This window comes from Pundamilia nyererei, unplaced genomic scaffold (assembly GCF_000239375.1).
Source record: "Pundamilia nyererei isolate P.nyererei 1_Seehausen unplaced genomic scaffold, PunNye1.0 scaffold00100, whole genome shotgun sequence".
Taxonomy (NCBI): Eukaryota; Metazoa; Chordata; class Actinopteri; order Cichliformes; family Cichlidae; genus Pundamilia; species Pundamilia nyererei.
Window position 1 is genome coordinate 178412 of NW_005187501.1, and position 22718 is coordinate 201129.

General features: G+C 42.7%; 2 protein-coding genes and 1 long non-coding RNA gene across 3 annotated transcripts in view; 2 read left to right on the top strand and 1 right to left on the bottom strand.

The window, feature by feature from the left end:
• The first annotated feature begins 417 nt into the window (after window positions 1-417).
• Window positions 418-15166, top strand: ncoa6 (nuclear receptor coactivator 6). Its single transcript, XM_013912754.1, has 18 exons — window positions 418-523; window positions 3679-4016; window positions 4455-4610; window positions 4756-4878; window positions 5132-5254; window positions 5351-6157; window positions 6274-6405; window positions 7527-8823; window positions 8927-9045; window positions 9213-9319; window positions 9614-9790; window positions 9883-10119; window positions 10252-13279; window positions 13643-13699; window positions 13817-13847; window positions 14301-14342; window positions 14591-14724; window positions 14815-15166. The coding sequence occupies exons 2-18, from the start codon at window positions 3719-3721 to the stop codon at window positions 14859-14861; spliced, it is 6915 nt and encodes a 2304-aa protein (XP_013768208.1). The 5' UTR covers window positions 418-523; window positions 3679-3718; the 3' UTR covers window positions 14862-15166.
• Window positions 15167-17123: 1957 nt separating this feature from the next.
• Window positions 17124-22718, bottom strand: part of LOC102194067 (uncharacterized) — a 15712-nt gene continuing 10117 nt past the window's right edge. The window contains exons 2-3 of the long non-coding RNA XR_311929.1: window positions 22575-22644; window positions 17124-17180 (exon numbers count right to left, since the gene is read on the bottom strand). This is a non-coding gene — a long non-coding RNA (uncharacterized LOC102194067). The remainder of the gene's footprint in view (window positions 17181-22574; window positions 22645-22718) is intronic.
• Window positions 17171-22718, top strand: part of top1b (DNA topoisomerase Ib) — a 17040-nt gene continuing 11492 nt past the window's right edge. Inside the window, exons 1-11 of the mRNA XM_005740414.2 lie at window positions 17171-17241; window positions 17555-17579; window positions 19599-19695; window positions 20175-20307; window positions 20604-20659; window positions 21542-21646; window positions 21730-21820; window positions 21924-22009; window positions 22130-22245; window positions 22332-22453; window positions 22539-22661. Of these exons, the coding sequence (XP_005740471.1) occupies window positions 17209-17241; window positions 17555-17579; window positions 19599-19695; window positions 20175-20307; window positions 20604-20659; window positions 21542-21646; window positions 21730-21820; window positions 21924-22009; window positions 22130-22245; window positions 22332-22453; window positions 22539-22661 (987 nt within the window). The 5' untranslated portion in view covers window positions 17171-17208. The remainder of the gene's footprint in view (window positions 17242-17554; window positions 17580-19598; window positions 19696-20174; window positions 20308-20603; window positions 20660-21541; window positions 21647-21729; window positions 21821-21923; window positions 22010-22129; window positions 22246-22331; window positions 22454-22538; window positions 22662-22718) is intronic.

Sequence of the window (22718 nt, forward strand, 5' to 3'; positions counted from 1 at the left end):
CACCACGGCTTGTGAAAAACTGTTTCAAAGCAAAGCTACTGCTTTGAGCTTTTTAATAAGTGTCTATTTTTAATTACTAATATTATGGGATCTTTTAATACCAAAACAAAACAAAAAATAGTCGCACCAATTAAAATTACAAGATACAAGTGCAAATGTGTGATACTGACAGAATTCCATAGTGCTTTCTAATGTGGTAGTGACAAGTAGTGACAACCCCACTACTCTATTTGACAGAAAATGCCCATTTAAAATTATTCAGCTGGTATTTTACAAAACCGAATTATAAAATAATAATATTTATTATTATTATTACACTTTTAGAATGATGTAAATTATTTTTATTTACTTCAGTTACCTTTATTACAAAAAAACGTTGTTACTTCCTCTGTTTTTATTTTGAAAATCATCGCCGGAAGTTGTAACTTGCTGTAAATTTACACTGTATTTGATTCATGTTTTGTTAGCTAATCTAGCAAGCAGATGCCGACTGCTTCAACTTATTTTCAGATGAATATATGTGGTAAGGCTTTTGCTTTTCTTACGCCTATTTTACGTATCATATATTGTAAGCTAAACTTAGGGAATTGGAAAGCTAATGCATTGCGTTTCAATGCATTCATGCTGAATTACCTTCTGTGCTAACGTAGCTAACGATCGCTAACTGGAGCCTATGGAGAAGCCAGGGGGAACAGCCTTGACGTTAATTTTGACGTCTTTCACAGTGTGGTGAAAGCCGTGTTACTTTCGGCTATTAAATGTGCTCAAGAGGCCAAGAAAATGCATAGCAGCATAGGATATGGGCAATCTGTGGTCGCCCTGCGGATTTTGATCGCTTTACGTTAGCTTATGTTTGCGCTAAGGCCTGTGCCACGGCTGGGCCGTTGATGTAAAGCAAGTTACGGTTCATGGCAGTAAATTTATGTGTTGTAACACTTTAATTGGCAGTGATGGAAATTAACCTATACTTCAAATAACTGTACCTCTTACAGAACAATCTTCTGTTATTTGACATGTCTTCGATAATAACTTGACCATCACCGGTCAAAGTGACGTCATTGTATTACAGGTGTGTTAACGTATGATTTGCAATGATGGCCATTTACATACTTGACGGGAATTTATAGGTCTTTGCTGTACTGTGCTATTGTCTTGAGCCACTACTCATTTCTGTTCAGTTTGCTTGAGAAATGGTGCAGAGATTTAGTTAAACATGTGGAAAAATACAGTATATGAGGTGAAAGCAGAGTTTGTACAATTCTAAAAAGCTTGAAAGTCAACATCTGATATGACCACGTTTATTCTTCAACACAGCCTGAACTCTTAGGCAAGCTTTCTTTTAGGCAAGTAATTTCCTTAAGTAGCCTTTAGGAATAGTTCTATGGAACAGAGCTAACAACCATGCCACCATGCTATTGTATAGTGGATCAAAATCTGACGGTGCTTTTCCTCAATGCAGCCCTAAACCAAGACAGAGTGGTCCACCGTGTTTGACAGATGGTTGTAGATACTTTTTTCTCTCCTGACTTCTCCCATACATTATCTGCCATTTGACACAGAACAGGGCTGTAGACTAGCCTTTTGCCACGGTTGCACTGGTGCGTCTAACTTTTTTTTTTTTTAGGTGGATCAGCACAAAAGAACAGCTTGATAGCTTATGGACTATCCTCCATTGCAGTGCATCATGTTGTCAGCTTTACTGTATCTTATCAGGGAAACTGGTCAAGCCACTCTCTTCGAAATGTATACACTTTCCCCCTTTTACTTTCAGTAGGCTCTGGCCCGGAGTTGATCGTATGTGGCTCATTATCTGATGCCGTCTCCAGACCAGTATTAGACATAACCTGAGAGGATGATGGGTCCGTGTCAGAACACTGGCTATGAATTTCGGACGGATCGGGCCTTAACTTAACAAAGAAGTTATCAAGCGTTCTTTTCATCTTTTCTCATTACCCACAGCTACATCCACTTCTATCGGGCCTAGGCTACTTACCCCTTTCTATCCACCTGCACTTTCAAATGTACACACACACATAGCCCTACAGGAATATCTGGACCACGGCCAATCAGAGAGGTCCTGCACCCTTGACTATCTCTGATTGGTTTAGACCACGATATGGGCATAATGTGTGTCTGTTGCTGACCACGCAGAGACTTTTTTTTTATTTACTCGAATGGTTGGTCGCACTGGTGCAACCTAGCCTAACCCAATTTTTTTTTAGTCACACCATTAAGAAATTAGGTCGCATGTGCGACCAAATTGGTTGCACTCTAGAGCCCTGCAGAACTTTCAAATTTCGGTTCATCAATCTGTAAGTTCATCACTCTAATTTTTGGTCCATTTCAGGCGTAATTTGGCATACCACTGCCTTTTTTCCTCTTTTCCCTTTCCTTAAGAATGGTACTGTTTTTTTGCAATATGTAGTTCAGTTTAGCCCTGTCACTTCTGTTGTACCCCAGATTTTTAAGGACAGTTTTTTTGTTTCACCGCAAACAAAACAAGATGTCTCCTGGGAACAAATTATGTTTTTGCAACAGGCTGCTTGCAACAAAGTGCCTTAAGATACATTTTAGACAGGTTCTTTGCTGTTTGTTATGAGTAGACACAACACGGGTCATTCCTTTAGTTAGGTGCCTTTTTATGTTTGAATGATTCATAGGTCAGTGTTAATTGACTTCACAAATAAAACCACATTCTTCTGAAATGGTCATGGACAGTGAATGAAAAAGCCAAAGACCAGTGAAAATCTTTGAAAGACCTTCAGAAAGCCTGGAGAACTATTGCTGGAGACCACTTAAAAAAATAAAAGCAAGTGTAGCTCCATCCTTCTATTTTCGTCCACTTAGCAGGGTTGTTGGGGGTTCTGGAGCCTATCCCAACCTGCGATAGGGCTACAGACTGAGTACGCCTTGGATAGGTTGCCAGTCTGTCGCAGGAAAGACAGAGAGACAGACAATCATTCACACTCAAATTCACACTATGGACAATTTAGAATTACCATATTACTAGTTAACCAAACCTAACTGCATGTCTTTGGACTGTAGGGGGAAGCCAGAGTACCCAGAAAGAACTCACACAGATGTGGGGAGAACATGTAAACTCCACTCAGAAACTGCTCAATGTGACAGCGGTTAGCATTTGTTACCTCACAGCAAGAAGGGCCTGAGTTTAAATCTACCATCAGGCCAGGGCCTTTTTGTGTAGTGTTTCCAAAGAAAATATAAACAAATGAGGGGTCACGCAACTCTTTTTCATAGAACTTTGTGTCCTTACCTTGTTTCCCTTTAAGATTGGTGCCTACCACCTACAGCTGAGCCATCAAGCATATATATTATACTAATATATAATACATATAAAAAAAAATTCAATTATAACTCACATTTTCAGTTATTTGTCACAAACACTGATGCTGTCCAGTTTATTTTATTTTTTCAACTGAGACATTTTGGATTATAAAATGAATTTGGGATTATTTATGTATTTAATCTTTTTTCTGAACCAGTGTAGTTAGTTTGGTTTGGGTTTCAACAGAGGTCACATATCAGTTAAAATAGTTAAAATGTAAAATAAAATAATTGGCTGTATACTGTCTATCAGGCATCATGTGGCTTAACATAAACTTTGTGTCAGGCCTACCCTATTATACTCTTAAATCTATGTCTAATGTGTGATTGCAGCATAAAACAGCTCATACGCCACTCCTACTAAGAAGGGAGGATGGCACACCACCGCACCCCACCTGAGACATCCCAGAGGACGGAGTACCTAGAGGCTGATAATGAATCCGACAGGGACTCTGGTGTTGGGGATGATGCAGGAGAGGATGCTGACAGTTGCCATGAAAGCACAGTAACAGAAGAAGAGAAACTTGAGAACCACGATGGCGGGGAAGGAAAAAGTGGGGAGGGAGAAGATTTTACAGTCTTTGTTGCCTTTCAAGGAAATATGGATGATGAAGACTTCATTCAGAAACTTGAGACAATCCTCAGAGGGATACCAAACATGCTTGAAATGGGTTAGTTCTATTTCCTTTAATGCTTTTATTTTGAAAAAGTTATTTGTGTTTGACAATTTGCATTTTAAAAAGCTGCTCATTAATAGATGAACAAATGCAAACTTTCAAGTGCTACTGAAAGTTGTTTCTACTGATGTCTGCATTTATATCAGTCTTGAGCAGAATCCACTTGGATCTTTCCATGTTTCTGATTGTAATGTTGACTCTTAGGGGTCTGTTGACACTTGACAATATAAAATGGCATTCTAATGTGATGAATCTTTAACAATCTATGGTACACTGACTTTGATTCTGTCTTGTAAAACAAGTTTTACAAGGATTGCAAATGCAGACATGTTACCATTTGTGTCCTGGTCTTTCCCCCCCAATAACCAGAAAAAAAATTCCCTTCTGTGCACTGTAATTGCAAGACCACCTCATTAATTATTGCTCCTCTAGGCCCTGAGCGGCTTCAACCACAGCATGTGGAGCCGTGGAACAGTGTGCGGGTTACCTTCAACATTCCTCGGGATGCTGCTGAGCGTCTCCGTCTGTTGGCCCAGAACAACCAGCAGCAGCTCAGAGACCTGGGGATTCTCTCTGTCCAGATAGAAGGTAACGGCACAGTCCTCACGGTTCACTGCACGTCAAAGCAGGATGCATGAGACCATTTTTGTCGATGGCACTTCAATATAAAGCATGCAAACAGGACTTTCTGTACAGATTAAGTTACTTATTGTTTCTGTCCATTGATGTTCAGGGGAAGGTGCCATCAATGTGGCTATGGGACCAAATCGAGGACAAGAAGTCAGGGTGAATGGACCAATGGGTGCACCTGGTCAGATAAGAATGGATGCTGGTTTTCCTGGTCAGCCTGGTCCAGGTATTACTTTACTCAAATTAACACACAGAGTAGCCATAGGAAGTTCTTGAAAATTTGTTTAATATTTCTTTTACTAGTTTTTTGAATAAATTACAATTTGTATTGGATACTTCGTTTTTGGTTCTTGTTATCCCTAATGTGGTCTTGTTAGTAATTGTGAATTTGTTTTGTTTTCAAAGAAGTATTTACACATTTTTGTATTATTTTTATTTTTGTATTTCATAATGAATAAATATGCTTATATTTCCTCTAGGAGGGGTTCGAATGGCTAATCCATCAATGGTTCCTCCAGGGCCTGGCATGGTAGGTCAGACTATGTTACCAAGTAGTAGTGGACAGATCCACCCTCGACTTCAGAGACCACCTTCACAAACAGGTTCAGGTTTCTTATTTCTCTACATGTTGCATTTTAGGATATGTTGCATTTTATACTGTACTGTAACAGGAAAAATTGCACCTTCCTGACTCACAGATGCGATGGATCCAATGATGTCAGTCCAACAGCAGCAACAGCTTCAGCACCAACAGGCTGGTCCCCATGGCTCAGGCCCCATGCCTCCTCAAGCTGCCCATCACATGCAGGCTCTACAGGCTGGGAGACCGCTCAATCCTGCTGCACTGCAGCAGCTACAACATCAGCATCACCAGCAGCAACAGGCTCAGCTCTCCCAACTTGGACCTAGACCTCCATTCAACCAATCAGGCCAGATGGCTGCGCCCTCTGGCTGGAATCAGTTGCCTCCTGGTGTCCTCCAACCACCCACAGCCCAAGGAGGCCCTGCCTGGAGAAAGCCCCCACCCCAAGCACAGATGGTTCAACGCCCACCTTCCCTTGCTACAGTTCAGACCCCCAGTCATCCTCCGCCCCCCTACCCAGTTGGCAGCCAGCAGGCTGGGCAGGTATTCGGTGCGATGGGACAGGGACAATTACAGCAACAACAACAACAGGCTGGAATGGGTCAGTTTGCTGCTCCCCAGCCTAAAGGTCAACAGCCTGCCACTGGTGTTGCAGGGCCACCAAGACCCCCTCCACCCCTACCACCAACTACTGGACCACAGGGTAACCTCACTGCCAAATCCCCTGGTTCGTCCTCATCTCCTTTTCAGCAGGGTTCACCAGGGACACCACCTATGATGGCTCAGAGACCTACAACTCCACAGGGCTTCCCCCAGGGTGTAGGTTCACCAGGAAGGGCAGCCCTCAGTCAACAGGGTAACATGCAACAGGCATTCATGGGAATGCCCCAGCATGGACAGCCTGGGGCCCAAGTTCACCCTGGTGAGATGCTTCATAATTATTTATTGTCACACTAAAAACACGTTTTTGGTTATCAGAAAAACATTACGTATTTGGTTCTAAGATGTCTAAAATATCAAAATGTTTTATACATGCAGGTATGCCAAAGCGACCCATAGGCTTTCCAACCCCAAACTTTGTTCAAGGTCAGGTGAGTGCTAGCACTCCAGGAACCCCTGTTGGAGGCCCCGGCCAGCAGCTACAGAGCAGCCAAGCAATGGCTCACACAGGTAAAATGTCTACAACACTGCACACATATGGGATTTATGTCTTAGGTGCAACACAGTTATCTGCTTTTCTAATACATGGGCGTCTTTTATATAGTTATTTATTTTCTTTTGGCCATTAAACTGTTAAGACAATCAGAATTTTTTACATTTAATAAATATATTTGTATTGTTAGAGCGTATAGTTGCAGAGTTTGTAGTTTAGCATTATTAGATCACTGAGAAACAGCTTAAAATAGTTAATAATGTATAATAATGCAATAATGTATAATAAATAGCAATAAATTCATTATAGGCCTTAACTTTGATTTTGACAAACTTAATAGCGGTCGGCAGGCCATACAGTGCCATTTGTACTAAAATAAAAGGGTTCATTAAAAAAATGGCATCAGTAAGTAGCTTAATCTATTTTCCTTTTTGTTAAGAGTAATGTATTCTGTTTACCCTTGTTAAGACCAAGTCACAATTTGGCTTTTTTTTTTTTATCAAGTTTTTCATTAAAATATTAGAGTAATGTATTTTAAATTATTTATGCTATGGATCCACCTGTGCCGTTTCTGATAAAGATGAGAATGTATTTGTCAGTGTCAGTGCAACATGCATAAGACTGACACATTGAATAAGAGCACGATCTTAACTCTGCAAAAAGCCAGTGCTCCATTTTGTCAAGCAGGCCTAGAGACCCATCAGCAAGCCCGTAGCAACTCAGCAACCTAGGTGGTTGGCATAAGCGATAACACATTTTCCCTAGTAATCAGTGGTTGCCGATTCGTCGCAGACCGGTCTCTAGGCCTTTGTGACTGGGGCTTTAAAGAAAGTGATGAGAATTCACACCAAAATTTAATCGACTCTTCCTTTGGACATGTTTCACTTCTCCAGCAATTCAGATGAAAGATATGGTAGTTTTTGTGTGAACTTCATGTCAAACAAATTAACTACACCTTTCACATAATAGTAGGTGACTTATAGTAGACTAATAGTAACTTATCTCTGGACACTTTATAATCTAATTTAACAAAGCATGGCTCTGTGTGCAGTTAGTAGAAGGCATAATAGCTGATTACCTCACATGAAATCCATTAAGTTATTGTCTTTATGTCCCTCCCCAACCCCTTTTGCATTAGGAGCTCAACCATCAGCCTCTACACCAAACTCAATGCAGGGACCACCCCATGCTCCACCTAATGTTATGGGTGTTCAAAGTAGCATGGCAGGTTCAGCACCTGGTACAACTGCTGGGCCTAGTATGGGCCAGCAACAGCCTGGCCTCCAGACCCAGATGATGGGCCTCCAGCATCAGGCCCAGCCTGTGTCCTCCTCCCCCAGCCAGATGGTTCAAGGCCAGGGTGCAGGTCAGACTGTCCTCTCAAGGCCCATCAATCAAGGGCAGAGAGGAGGGATGACCCCACCCAAGCAGATGATGCCTCAGCAAGGCCAGGGGGTGATGCATGGGCAGGGTCAGATGGTTGGAGGCCAAGGGCACCAGGCCATGCTCCTGCAGCAGCAGCAGCAACAACAACAGCAGCAACAAAACTCAATGATGGAACAAATGGTTGCCAACCAGATGCAAGGCAACAAGCAGGCTTTCGGGGGCAAGATGCCAGCCGGGGTTATGCCTGGGCAGATGATGCGTGGCCCTTCTCCAAATGTACCAGGTAACATGGCTCAGTTCCAGGGTCAGGTTGGCCCACAGCAGATGACTCCACAGCAACAACAACAAATGGCTCAACTTCAGCAGCAGCAAATGCAACAACACCAGCTGCAACAGCAGCTGCAACAGCAACAGCAGCACCAGCAGATGAATCAGCAACAGTCTCAGCAGGTTCCTGTTGCTGGAAATCCTAATCAAGTTATGGGCATGCATGGGCAACAGATGAGACTGCCTTCAGGGCACCCTCTCATTCAACAACAGTTGCAACAGCAGCAGTTACAACAGCAGCAGAAGCAACAACAAGCCATGATGCAACAGCAGCAGCAGCAACAACAACAACAGGCAGCTCAGCAACATCCACATGCCATGGGGGATCCAAACAGTGGGACAGGAGATTTGGGAGTACAACAAATGGTTCCTGATATGCAGGCACAGCAACAGCAAAGCATGATGGGAGGCCCCCAGCACATGCAGATGGGAAATGGGCACTTTCCAGGTCATGGCATGAATTTCAACTCACAGTTTCCAGGTCAGATGCAGATTGCAGGACCTTGTGGACAGCCAGGTGGCTTTCCTGTTAGCAAAGATGTTACACTGACTAGCCCACTGCTGGTCAATCTGCTGCAGAGTGATATTTCAGCCAGCCAATTTGGACCAGGAGGAAAACAAGGAGCAGGTGGGGGAAATCCAGCCAAACCCAAAAAGAAGAAGCCAGCACGCAAGAAGAAGCCCAAAGAGGGAGAAGGTCAACAGCAAGTAGAGGGACTTGGGTAATAATTTGTACTTGTAACAGTTTTTGCCATGGGATGCAATTTATTTTCATCACTCATTGGTTAATTGTCTAATTGTTCAACAATTTCTTTCTCTTCTTAGTAGTCTTGAAGTGGCTGCTGGCATGGAGGATGCTGAACTGCCAAATCTTGGTGGTGAACATGGTATGGGCTTAGACAACGCAGGCCAGAAACACCCTGAATTTGCTAACAGGCCTGGAGGTAAATAGCAACATACATTTCTAGTTATTTTGTGCACATTTAAGTTGCATTCAGTCCAGGGTAAATACCCTAACTTTATTTATTTGCAGTAAACTTTTTTACTGCATCTTAAAAAAAATATATATATATATTTGTTTGTTTGTGAATCTTTTTATGCTTTTACTTAGGCTTTCCTGGCCAGCCTGGAGATCAAAGAGTATTGCAGCAAGTACCCATGCAATTTATGCAGCAGCAGCAACAACAACAACCACCATCGCAGCAACAACAACAACAGCAGCAGCAGCAACAACAACCACCATCACAGCAACAACAACAGCAGATGCAGCAGCAGCAGCAACAACAACCACCATCACAGCAACAACAACAACAGATGCAGCACATACAACAACAGCAGATGCAGCAACAACAAATGCAGCATCAGCAGCAGCAAATGCAACAGCAAATACAGCAACAGCAGCAACAGTTGCAGCAGCAGCAACAGTTACAGCAACAGCAGCAACAGTTGCAGCAGCAGCAACAGTTACAGCAACAGCAGCAACAGTTGCAGCAGCAGCAACAGTTGCAGCAACAGCAGCAACAGATGCAGCAGCAGCAGATGCAACACATGCAACAGATACAAGGTCTCCAGAATGTGCAAGGACAGCAGGGAATGACAGGACAGCAGACTACAGGTCAAGGCCAGCCCCAAATGCACCCTCATCAGCTACAGCAGCAACCACAACAGCAACCACACCTGCAACAGCAGGTAATAAAGTTATGTACATTGGTGATAATTTTTGGTATTAGCATAACAATATGTCAGTTCATACTTAGCATGAGCCTCATGTTTCTTTCTAGCAACAACAGCAGATGATGATGATGCTGAAGATGCAGCAGGAGCAGGCGAAGAATCGTATGCCCATCCCTCCAGGAGGGCAGCTACCTCCCCGAGGAATGGGAAATCAAACTGAGGTGCAAAGACATCCTGTCTCACAGCAAGGCAACATGCCTGTGATGATCAGCCTTCAAGGACCTGGAGGGGTGCCACCATCACCTGACAAAGCCAGAGGAATGCCCCTGATAGTGAACCCACAGGTGAGGGCCCTGTTGGGACATACATTAACATAGTGCTGAAATTCTCATCTATTTTTTTTTTTAGCATTTAAGTTTGGAGTGCAAAGATGTAATATGAACAATTTGCCTTTGTTTTTCCTATCTACTTTTTAGCTTGCAGGGGCTGCACGACGAATGTCCCATTCTGATGCAGGACAGGCTCCCCAAGGAACTGGATCTGAAGAAGCCCCTTCAGGTGCCCACTCAAAGCAGGACAGACCTGGTGGCCCAGAAATGGGGGGACAACCAGGAAATGGCACTCAACAGATTGTGGGCAATCAGGCCTCCAACACTCACATGATGAAGCAAGTCCCTGGTTCAGCGCAAATGCCCCAGCATACTGGAGCTAGTCCTCAGCAGCAGTTACCCACTCAACCTCAACAAGGAGGTCCCATGCCTGGTCTTCATTTCCCCAATGTCCCCACAACCTCACAGAGTTCAAGACCTAAAACCCCCAACAGAGCCAGCCCCAGACCATACCACCATCCCCTCACCCCAACCAATCGTCCACCCAGTACTGAACCCTCAGAAATTAACCTTTCACCCGAGAGGCTAAATGCCTCTATTGCAGGGCTTTTTCCTCCCAAAATTAACATTCCTTTGCCTCCAAGGCAGCCAAACCTAAACAGGGGATTTGATCAGCAAGGTCTTAATCCAACAACTCTGAAAGCCATTGGACAGGCACCTCCTAACCTAACTTTACCAGGAAACAACAATGGCAGTGCTGGTGGAAATAACACTAACAACAATCAGCAGGCATTTTCTGCTGGTTCTGGTACTGGGATGGTAGGTGCTAAACAGGACAAACCAGCTGGAGTGCAGGGTAAGAGGGCAAGTCCCAGCAATAGTAGGAGGTCAAGCCCAGCCTCTAGTCGTAAGTCGGCCACCCCGAGTCCAGGAAGACAGAAAGGGGCAAAAATGGCTGTCACTGGCCCTCCACACCAGCAGCAGTTGGTCAGTCCTCAGGGGCAAACAATGATGCTAAGCCCTACCTCAGTACCTCCAAGTCCAGTATCTATGGCTTCACAAGTGACTGGTTCCATGGAGGCGCAGCAGACCCAGAGCAACCTTCATGGAATTCAAGGTAACCCTGCTGATGGAGTCAGGGATAGTCAGGGAATGATAACAGCAGAGCAGCGACAGATACCACAGTCTCAGTCACAGCCACAGCCTTTAAGGGAGTTATCAGCACCCAGAATGACTAGCCCTCGTCTGCCTGCACCTCAGCAGCCTAAAACTGACTTGGAACTGCAGGCTTGCACTGTTGATAGGCAGCTGACGCATTCAGCGCCTGTACAGGAGTCCGAGGTCTCACCTGCTATCAGAGCAGCCCCGACTTCCCTAAACCAGTTACTGGATAACACAGGTGTTCCAAATATGTCCCTGAGAACCGTACAGAGTAGTACTGTTAGGGATGTAATGGGAAAGGACAGTCCTAAGTCTGCTTTTGATCCAGAAAGACCACTTCACAGTAATTCCCAAAGCACAGATATGGCAGTGTCTGTTGCTAATACTGCAGAAACCGAAGCTAAACTCAAACCTGCTGTCCCAGTCCCTACCAGCAGTCCTAACTTACTGCCTGTTTCAGTTCCTGGTTCACATCCTCCCAATAGCATGAACTCCAATACCACTCCCAGCCTTAATCAAAACCCAGTTTCCAGTCTTGGTGTCATTCCTAGTTCAAATGTAAATGCAACACCTACACACACAGTCAGTACCAACACTAATGCCACCACAAGTGTAAACCCCAGTACAATTGCTTCCAGTCAGATTAGTTCTGCGTCCACAGTTAGTAGTAGTTCGAACTCTAGCTCTGCTGTAAACCCAATTGGTTCGGCTACTAAACCAAGCCCTAGTCCTAAAACTGTGACAAGTGTCCACTCAGTCATACAGATCCCTGCCTCTTCTAGCACCATTTCCCCCAACCAGATCACTGTGTTTGTGGCCTCAAACCCTATCACTTCTGCCCCTGCTTCACAGCCACCCACATCTATGGTTTCAACTATGGTGGCTGTCCCTCACAGGAACATTAGACCTCAGGACATCCGGCAGCAGAGCTCAGCATCCCGACCTCCTCAGTTCATCACAACCACCCCTGTATTTATCAACCCAATTTTCCAGGTCCCAAGTTCATCTGTGGCTCCCAATACTACAGTGGTATCTCAGTCAGTCACCATGGTGGGGTCTATCCAAGTGTCAAATGCAAATATCCAGCTTTCTGCTGCTCCAAGCTCTACCCAGTCCTCAGGGACTAACATGACCAGCAGTCAGCCCACTAGAAATGCTGTTGGACAGCTTCAGATTGCCACTAGTATGTCATCACCGGCCCCAGCACCTCCCCTAGGTCTTCAAAGTAACCCAGCAGCTAACAAAACAGAAAGCCCCGGTGAGGCTATTTCTACTCCAAAATCTCACCCAGTTCCACAGCCATCTCCTCATCCCAACCCTTCAGCATCTCCCTTTCAGCCACCCCTGGCTTCTCCTCTTCCCTGCTCTAGTCCTGGGGCTGTTAACACCGTCCGGAAAAGCCCTGTTTCTTCATCTCCAACTGCCCAGTTAAGAAGTAAGCCTGCACAGGTTGCTGTAGCTGTTTCTGTTACAGCGGACTCCCAGCAAAGTCCTGTGGAAAGGCCTGCAAAGGGGCACACAGGGGCTGTGCCACCACAGGTCTTTCATCCTCCTGCTAGTCCAGCCATTCAGATTGAAGCACAAGCCCCCCATACTACTGCTGTTTCCCAAAACACCCTTGCTATATCTGCAGTTTCATCTCCAGTCCCAGTTCCTGGTCAAGTCACTGCTCCTACTCAGATTATAAGCCAGACTCAAGCACATGCACCAGCTTCAGTCTCAACCCCAATGCAAGCTGTAACATCTCAAGCTCCTGTTGTGGCTGTAGTTGGTACTCCCACTGGTGTTTCTTCTTCAGCTGTGCTCTCCACAGTTCCTCTTGTGCAAAGTCCAGTACCGTCCATTATTCCAACCCTTGCCACACCTGGACCTGTTCAGGAGGGTTCCCAGACCACATCCTCTCCAGCTGCTAACCCAAGCGGAGTTCCAGCAGGCCAGTCTGACCCTGCAACAGCTGCGGAGCCCTCCATCCCAACAGCTGGAGCAGCTGCTGAAACCACTCAGACCACAGCAGGTAAACGTGCAGCTGTGAGATACATTAATTTTTGAAGCTGATGAGCACCTTAATGCACTACATGTCAGTCATGTGCTTAGGTCCACTTATTGTATGTTACAAAAAACGTGTATAATGCTAGCTTATGTATGAAGTATTGTTTAATGTTTATGTCTTTTTCGATAGAGAAAGACTGTTTCTCTGTGCAAATATTCTGGCAACTGATTCCCATAGTGGGAAGAATCCACTGCTTAGCTCTCTATATACAATTACATAGCTATATCATATCATATGTGCCCATATGTGAACAGTTAGTGGTGTGTATTTTAATGTGTTATTTATTTAGATATGTCAATTGAACTGTTTTATTCTTTCACCTCCCAGCACCTATTCAACAAGAAGCTCCACAGTCACAGGAACCTACTGCTACCGAGAAGACCGGTTAGTGTTGTCATCTTCTTTTTTGAGCTGTTAAAATACTTCTCTCTAAAATAGAATATAAGCAATTGGAATTTAAATTGCACATGAATAATTCCTGTTTTTTTTTTTTTTGTTCAGGTGAAGAGGCTTCGACCGGTTCTGAACAGGGGTAAGATCATGTTCTTTGTTATGGTTTGTTAATTGCTGTATAATGTGTCACGGGCTAGGGTTTTTAAGGTGTCCCTTACTGCTGATCTTTGAAAAAGCTGGCCTAATCTTAAGATTGATGCTTTTGAAGAAGAAATGCTTAGACATTTCAAGCTTCACTGAAACTCAGGGAGTTCATTTGCTTGGCCACGGAGGGATACATGGTGAAATCAATGAGCCAAGTGGCCCCAGCAATGGGTACGTATGATAAGCATGCAACAATATAATTATATTAATGCATGTCAAAAGGTTGAACAATGAGCAGCCCATCACAGAACAAATTGCAGCTCTCCCGCTGACCTTTATGGCCATGTTTCTTTTCCTGGGGATTGTCGTGTTGTGGTGGGGGGAAGTGAAGCCATGTTTTGTTCAGCACAGTGTATAGTTTACCGCTGTTTTTCCACTTCTATCACAGATGGGCAAAGAAAAGAAAGGCGCCCATCAACTTAGTCTCAAGGTATGTATTTTAACACGTTTGTGCTGAAAAGACACAAGCAGTGATCATGTCAGCGTAGTGGATGCTGTCGGGATGAAGATGGACAGTATCTGTGGTAGACGAGGAAAAACAGCAGAGTCCTGATTGGTATTATATCTTTCTCTGACTAGAGCAGAGTTAACTCACACCGTTGTCTGTTTGGTAACACTTTCTTGTGTTGTTCTCCTTTTCTTTTCCATTTTTTCCCCTTTTCTATCTTGTTCTCCCAGAGCTGCTGTGGAGAAGCCCAAAGGGCCAAGCAGGCGCAGCTCCCGGGCTGAGAAAGAGGTGGAGGAGGAGCCAGTAGCAGACAGCAGCCTTAGGAAGAGATCAGCCAGGCCTGCAACCAGTGCTGCTGTGAAAGGTAATTAAAAAAGACACAGTATCAATCACTATATCCAAGCTGTGCCTGCTACCATTTCCCCGACACAAATGCATGTCTTCTCTTTGACAGAAGCTGGAGCGAGCCCCACGCAGGCCAAGAGAAGGAAGTCTAAGTAGGCACGACTACAGTTGTGTTTACCTGTGAAATGTACTGTAAATGTTTTTGTTTCCCCGCTGTGAATCACTTGATAATGGTTTCTCTGAGCAGGATTATAAATTTTTACTAGAGGAAGAGACCTGTGTACAGATTGTTTTAAAAGGAATCATGCTATTGTCGTGTCCACGTGAGATTGTAGTTAGGTGTGCATACAGTTTGTGTGAATGTGCTTTTTATATGAAATGCTGGATTAATCATGTGAAGATAGATGGTGCAGCTTGTCATGACGGTATAATGTAAAACAAATAAAATTTTCTACCGCTTTTTTTCTGTGGAAATGAGTCATTTGATCTGTGTGTTGCCCTTAATTCACTCTTTAGTTGCTTTAAACAGGAATGTCAGACTTTGAGTTTAAGCGGGCCAGACCAGTAAAACTATATAGAGATTGACAGACCACGTGACTTTCGCGCATTGCTTTGTGGGTACCTGTGGCAACAAAATCAAAACACTGCATCAAGCGCTAGTATTTCCAGCATCGGTAATCATTAATTCTGCGGTTTTAATCCCTACTTGCATTTTATTCGCCCCAAAAACAGTTATGTACAAAACGATGGAGAACACGGCAGGTCCAAACAAAGACAGACTTGACGAAAAGGACGAGGAAAAAAATCAAAGGAGTGAAATGGTCAGACCCATACGAGCATACAGAGTGGAGTAAGGACGTTAGCGTGGTGCCCAACTTTCATCACGCACCTATTTATTATTATATGGTCCTAAGTGTGAGTGCATACACTCACAATATGTTTAGTAACTTCAGATCCCTGCAACAAGCCCAGGTCCAGTTTACTTTTGTGATTTGGACTATTCAATTTAACAGCTGCTGTTTTTTCCCCCTTTATCTCCTGTACAGGCCAACGTCTTTTCAGGTTGTAGTATTACACAACATTTTCAGATCTAATATAAATAAAATGAGTGTTTCGTAATTCATTCAATTTATTGTTTTTATTTATAACTGGCATTATTGTTTTATTCTATTATAGAATCTTACAAGAAAGAGGCAAAATTGTATTCCATTATGCTCTATTACAAAACCATTGCAAAACAACATACTGGAAAATCGTTATTCATATACAACTTCAATACAACTCTTGGGCACATATATGCGGGACGCTTCGTGGCTGTTTTGATATCGCGCTCTCTCTCTTAACCGATCAAATCCCGCTGTGGTAGCAGCTTTCCACTCGGTATGACCCCGGCTGACAGAGGGTGGATCGCATTCCTGCGTTTTGTAGGCTGGTTTGCCTACAAAACACAACAAACATTAGCCCGCAAAGCCACAGTAAACAAAGCAGCATAGCGCAACGAATTCAGTTCAAATCAATATAAGACTTATTTGTAACCTACATCAACAATTATATTAAGATAAATTACGCAATTACAAATACAACAGAAGACGTACCTTTGTGGAAATGCTTGGCGCAGACTAACATGTGAGCTGGAGTGTTCTGAAACATTATATTTGCTCTGCAATCCAGGTCATCCGTCGGCTCTTTGTTACTTCGGAAACATAAACAATTTCTCTTCCACGACGTAATCCGATAAAAACCGATCTCTTTACCATCGGCTTCCCATGGCTGTCATGCGACCGGCTATTGCAGTTAATAATACAACAAATTCTTGCCATTTTTTTGTGTTTCCTTTTATCGCTGTGTGACTGTTTTCATGTGAAAGCCTGCGTGCGCTAGTACCACTTGCCACTCGTTCCCAGAATCCTTTGCGGTTTTACCCCTGAATGACGTCACATTTTCAATGTTTGTTCATAGATGTCAAACATGGGGCCCGAGGATCAAAAGACTTCAATGTGGCCACTGGACATGACATCAATTTTGGACTTAACATAACAAAGTGTGGGTTTTTTTGTTGTTGTTTTGGTTTGGTTTTTCCAATATGTACTATAGAAATATGCTATAAAATAACAACAAATGTTCACACTGAGCTAACATAACTTTTTTCCGTAAGTTTACACACATATTTATCAAATTGAAGCCCAACAGGAAAAGCTGTAAAAACTTGTGAAACAGCTAAAAGTTCAAAGTCTTTGGCCTCCAACACAATTTCCAGTTTTCCGATCTTTTATGTCCAGTGTCCTCACCAACCCGGTAAAAATGGTGTTATAATAGCGGTTCAGGTAAGGACCATGCACAGCCTTCTTCCAGGTTGGGTTGCGCATGCGCAGTCGGTAAACATCGGGACTCCATTCCAGGCTGTCAGTGAGGGTTCCCCGAGCCTCGCATCCTGTGCGGCTGCATCCTTTAACAGCTGTCTACTCTTAACTTCACCTGCGTAACAAACAAAAACAACTTGACCATGAGCGGAGACCACGGACGCGGAGACTCCCAGGTAGCTTTTGGCCGATAATTAGTGTCTTCTGTACAGTTTTGGATCAATTCTCTCAGCAATAACAGACATAACACAAGTATTAACCATCAGGATATGAAATGAGCGCAAATTAACGTTAGCTGTCGCTGCAAGTTAGGCTGCTCTGTTCATTTTAGGAGAAAACTTTTACATTTTTGTGCTCTCTCGGCTCTTTGTTGTGCAGAAATACGCACATTCCTAGGCTCAGCGTATATTCCTATTGAAACTTGAATAAGCGAGCTTACCGGCGTTTTTAAAATTGAAATATTAAAAACATTTTTTTCACAATTTTCAGGTCAATTCCGGATCTAAAGGAAGCGGTAGGACCTCTAATGAGGATTTTCTTGTTCATTCTGACTCTTGATTTCCAGCTGGAATCTGTCTACTGTTAGTTTTTTTAAAGGACAGAAATGGCGTCCCAGAGACTAAGTCCCTTCTCCTCCACTCTCTTGCGGCTATTGTTCAAAAAGAGGGTCTGAAATGCACCCTTGCCAGTCTCGTTTTTTTAATCTGACGGGGTATTCCGAAAGGGCCTGGCGTCGTGTAAATTGTGCATGCTTTAGACTGGCGATACGTGCGTGGAATCGCAGCGAATTTTGGAGCCGAAAGTGGCCGAATTGGGGCTGAGGACTTAGTCTCTGCGCCATTTTCTTTTTCTGTATGAAGCAGGCAGGGCGCCGAGCACAGAGCCAACTGTCTGCCGTGATATGGAGGCGAGAGCTGGGAGCTTATCGCCTCTCCCTGCCCCTATCTCACCACCACCTGTGCTCTGCCTCCATCCTTCCTTAAGAGATATTTATCTGCACTGTTAACGAGGAATACTCACACCAAACTTCAAGCCCTCACACACACTGAAAAAAGTTGCACGGCATTATTAAAAACATCCACATTTTTTTTAATTTTTTGGCACAAATTATACTTAAATTACACTTAAGTTGGGAGCAGCCTTTTTTGTTTAAATGCTTTATTTGATGCAAAGCAAAGCTGTCTGAGGGAAATTAGTTTCTTATTAAAATGTGGTATATATTACAAAAGCTGATTATGTGGTTATTAAACTGCCATGACAACAGAGAGTCACAAGGTGATGATCAGACTGTTTCAGGTCTACCTTTGGGGGGATTTTACTCAGCAGGAAGCATTTTAATATTAGGAGAACATGCAGAATCATTACGGGCTAGTCGTTTGGCTGGCAGCAGGAGTGTATGAAAACAAAATTGATCTATGTGGAAAATACCCGTGGAGGAATGATGTTTTGCTGGGTGGGTATGAAACATACTTAGCCCCCCCCAGTCCTCACCAGCCAAGTTCTTCTTTTGGATATTTGTGTCTCTTATTGTCTCATTGCAATTATCTCTGCATGCATTAAGAGATCTTTGTTTTGTGTGTTTGCATGTTTGTTGACAAAGTGTTTCTCCGAGATTTGGAACCAGAAGTAAGGGAACGGACGTTTGTTGCACAGTTCGTCCTTAAGATGTCACTTCTCAGTAGATTTGTTGCAGCTTTACCAAGGCATGTACATTCAGCTGCCGCTTTATTAGGTACACTTTGCGCAGGCTGTGGCCTGCCTTCAGAGCTACTTTAATTTCTAGTGGTATAGATTCAACGACGTGCTGGAAACGTTCCTCAGAGAGTTTGGCCCATGTCGACATGATGGCATCATGGATGCTGGAGATTTGTAAGTTGCATATCCATCCAGCCATGCATCCCATAGTGTGCTCTTTTGACTTGTGATCTGGTGATTGTGGTGAGCCTGTGCAAATTTTAGCCTGTTCTTAGCTGACAGGAGTGGCACTCAGTGTGGTCTTCTGCTGCTGAGAGATGCTCTTCTGCACATTTTGGTTGTAACAATTGGTTATTTGACTTACTGTTCCTTTCCTATAGGCACTTTGGCCATTCTACTCTGATCTGTGGCATCAACAAGACGATTTCTCCCAGATAACTGCCGCTCTCTGTAAATATTTTTGGACCATTCTCTGTAAACCTAGAGATGGTTGTATGGGAAGATCCCAGTAAATCAGCAGTTTCTGAAATGTCTGGGATATCTGGCACCATCAACCACACCACATCAAAAATCACTTCACCTTTCCTCACCTTTTTGATGCTGCCTGAATACATAATAAATGCTTTCATGTGAATGGCTGATTGGATATTTGCATTAACAAGCAATTGAATAAGTGTACCTAATAAAGTGTTGGTAAGTGAATGTTGCCTTGGAGGTGACACATCCTGACAAATCATGCAAATTGCAAACAGCTAATTGTGAAAGAATCATTTAAAAAGTTTTTGTTCTGATATCTTTAAATGCTTCTCAACAAGTTGATTTCTCCCTTGTACTGTAGACACACACAAACATAAAGACAAGCACAAAGACAAGGAACACAGACACAAAGATCACAAAAAAGACAAGGAGCGAGAGAAATTCAAGCACAGCAACAGGTAAGATGTCTGTTTCTTTGTCTCAGTTATTTGGTGATCTGCTAAACATCATTCACACCTGCCTTTATGTTTGGCTGTTCCCTTACTCTCTTGAAATAGTCGGTTTTCAGAGTTAAGTCTTTGTAATGGTATATATTCACTTTTGCGGTGTTATGGGAACATTTTAAATGAGGAGGATCCTGACAAAATCCAAATTTCATTTTGTCAGTATCAAACACAGTAATATGAAAGACTCAATCTAGGAACCATTGTGGATTTGTTATGGTTTCTTTTTGTGTGTCATAAGTAGCTGTCATTACTTTGTCCGTTATTGTTGACAGCCCGCGTCTCTGTCTTTGTGTGATTAAAAACGATAAGCGTACGTTGCCGGTGGTTGTTTTTTTGGGTTTTTTTGTGATGGCATCTTCTGTGTCTGCACATCCAGACCTCGTCTGACCTTTTACGCTTGATCTCTGCCTTTTGTGTCTTCTGTGTTCTAGTGAGCATAAGGAGCACTCTGAGAAGAAACACAGAGACAAAGACAAAGAGCGACTGAAGCACAGCGACAGCAGCTCAGACAAACACAGACAAAAACACAAAGACAGGGACAAAGACAAGAGGAGAGAAGAGAAGGTTTGTTTATGGGTCGTCGGTATGCTTTTAAATGAAAAGCTTTATATGTGTTTGGAGTAAAGATTGTGAGTCGTTATTTTTTGTGACAAATTGTTTTTGGTCCTGTTTTTTTTAACGTTTCTAAAATCCTCCAGAGAGATTGGCCTCATTAGAAACAAACACTGACAAGCAACCAGAGCCCCTCTGGTTTTCAGTTAACTCTGACTATATGCTAAAGTTTAAAATTAGTTTTTAAAGTTGGCAAAGGTGCGGCATACGTTTTAACATGGTTTTCTATATTTTCCCATTTCTCTCAGATTCAATCATCTCATTTAGAGAAGCCTAAAAGGGAGAAGGAAAATGGATATGTGAGGTAAACATGATCGCTTTGTTGCAGCTACAGACTCTGCACAAGTCCTGAAGCACATTTCATTTCTTTATCTATTACTTCTAGTGGTAAAATGCTCTTGAACAACAGTTCTCCATTATATCCGAAGGTTTTTCAAAGTTTTACTTTGAACATTGGCTGATTTTTTTGTTTTTGTTTTGTGTTTTTACTTATTTTCAGTCCAGTCCTTGTACCTGACCATTTTCAGAGGAATGTTTTTTTTGTTTGTTTTTTTAAGACACTTAACACTGATGTATGCATGATTCAAGCATAAAAATGGCACTTGCCAAAATTGATAAAATTATGAACACAGTAACATGACAGATTTTGATTGAACCTGGAATATCATTTGAAAAGTGTCTGGCAAATCCTTTATTTTTCAGCTTGCTATTTATCCCAAAACACACTACTAATATAGTTGAAAGAAAAAAAATAGAAAATGCAGAAAGAAACACGGTCAGTCATGGATTAGCCAACATCCAACGAAGAGCTTTGAATGTCCTTCTAGAAGCCTGGAGAACGATTCCTGAAGATTTAAAGAAATTACAGGCTTGCCTAAGAGACTTTATAAATGTGGTCATACCAAATATTGACTTTCATTTTAGAGTTGCACAAACTCTGTTTTTGACTTATAGTCTGCAGTGTCATTTGTGCCTGCACGTTTCAGTCCATCACTGCACCCATTTCCTGTTTTTCTAGCAAAATAACAAGAAATGACAGATGGCTAAAGACCTTTGCAGTTATCATGCAGTAAAAGTACTCATGAATCAGCCGTTATTTGCTTTTAAAATAATTATACTAAAGAGCAGTTATTGCTTTGTTGTCATTTACTAAAATGCTGTTCAATGTCTTTGACGTGCCAATTAGAGACAGGAGCCCTGCTGGCATTAAGAGTGAACCTGAGGAAGACAATGGCTTCTACCCCTCACCCCAACACAACAAGAGCTCCAGACAAGAGTATGATGATGAAGAGTAGGTGTCATTCAAATGAATCCAAAACGCTTGTAGTTGCAGTTCAGCTTTGGTTGTTCATGTAGTGGTGTAATTTTCTACAGATATGAATACAAGCCCAAAAAAGTCAAGTTGGAACACGACAAAAAGGCCAAAAAGAGGAAACATGAGTACGACGAAGACGAGGAAGATGAGGTTTATTACATGTTAATACACTGTAATGACAAAAATATTTTCCGGGTTGGGGCATCTGCTGTGTATCTCCTTGTAGATCTATTTAATTGAATCCATTTTTTAGGGTATAAAGCACAAAAAGAAGATAAAAGACAAAAAAGGAACAGACGGGAAGAAAGTGAAAAAAGAAGAAGAAGAGAAGTGGAAATGGTGAGTTAATTATAGACACAAATTGATCTTTTCCTCAGGAAATTACAAACCACTTATTTAGATAAAGTGCAGTTTTTTCTCTCTCATCGGTTGTGTTGTGTTGTTGTTTGTCATGATTAGGTGGGAGGAGGAAAGATATACCGACGGCTCCAAATGGCGCTTCCTGGAACATAAAGGTCCAGTGTTTGCGCCTCCATACGAACCCTTGCCAGGCAAAGTTAAATTTTACTATGGTGGTGAGTCAGTTTGTATTAAAGAAAACTTATTTTTGTGTACTTATTATTAACTTTTATTAAAATAATGTAATTTCCTGTATTTGTAGGTAAGCCTATGAAGCTGAGTGCTCCTGCTGAAGAGGTTGCAACATTTTTTGCCAAAATGTTGGATCATGAATATACCACGAAGGACATCTTTAGGAAGAACTTCTTTAAAGACTGGAGGAAGGTGAGGAAAATGGACATGGCTCTGCAGATAGTGTGAATTTCCAAGTATTTAAATGGGGCTTCACATGTCTTCTGTTTTATTTTAGGAAATGACATCAGAGGAGAAGTCTGTGATTACTGACCTGAATAAATGTGACTTCAGTGAGATGAGCGAGTACTTCAAGGCCCAGTCAGAAGCTCGGAAACAGATGTCTAAAGAGGAGAAACAGGTATTGCAGTTAGTAGGGGTGCAACGATACACAAAATTCACGGTTCGGTTCGGTTCG

What these genes read in the sequence shown, in the direction of transcription:
- ncoa6 (XM_013912754.1), top strand. Translation starts at nt 3,719, where the DNA reads ATGGCACACCACCGCACCCCACCTGAGACATCCCAGAGGACGGAGTAC. An exon ending in CCAAGCAATGGCTCACACAG is followed by an intron (nt 6,406 to 7,526) that starts GTAAAATGTCTA and finishes CTTTTGCATTAG; the next exon opens with GAGCTCAACCATCAGCCTCT. An exon ending in ATTTGCTAACAGGCCTGGAG is followed by an intron (nt 9,046 to 9,212) that starts GTAAATAGCAAC and finishes GCTTTTACTTAG; the next exon opens with GCTTTCCTGGCCAGCCTGGA.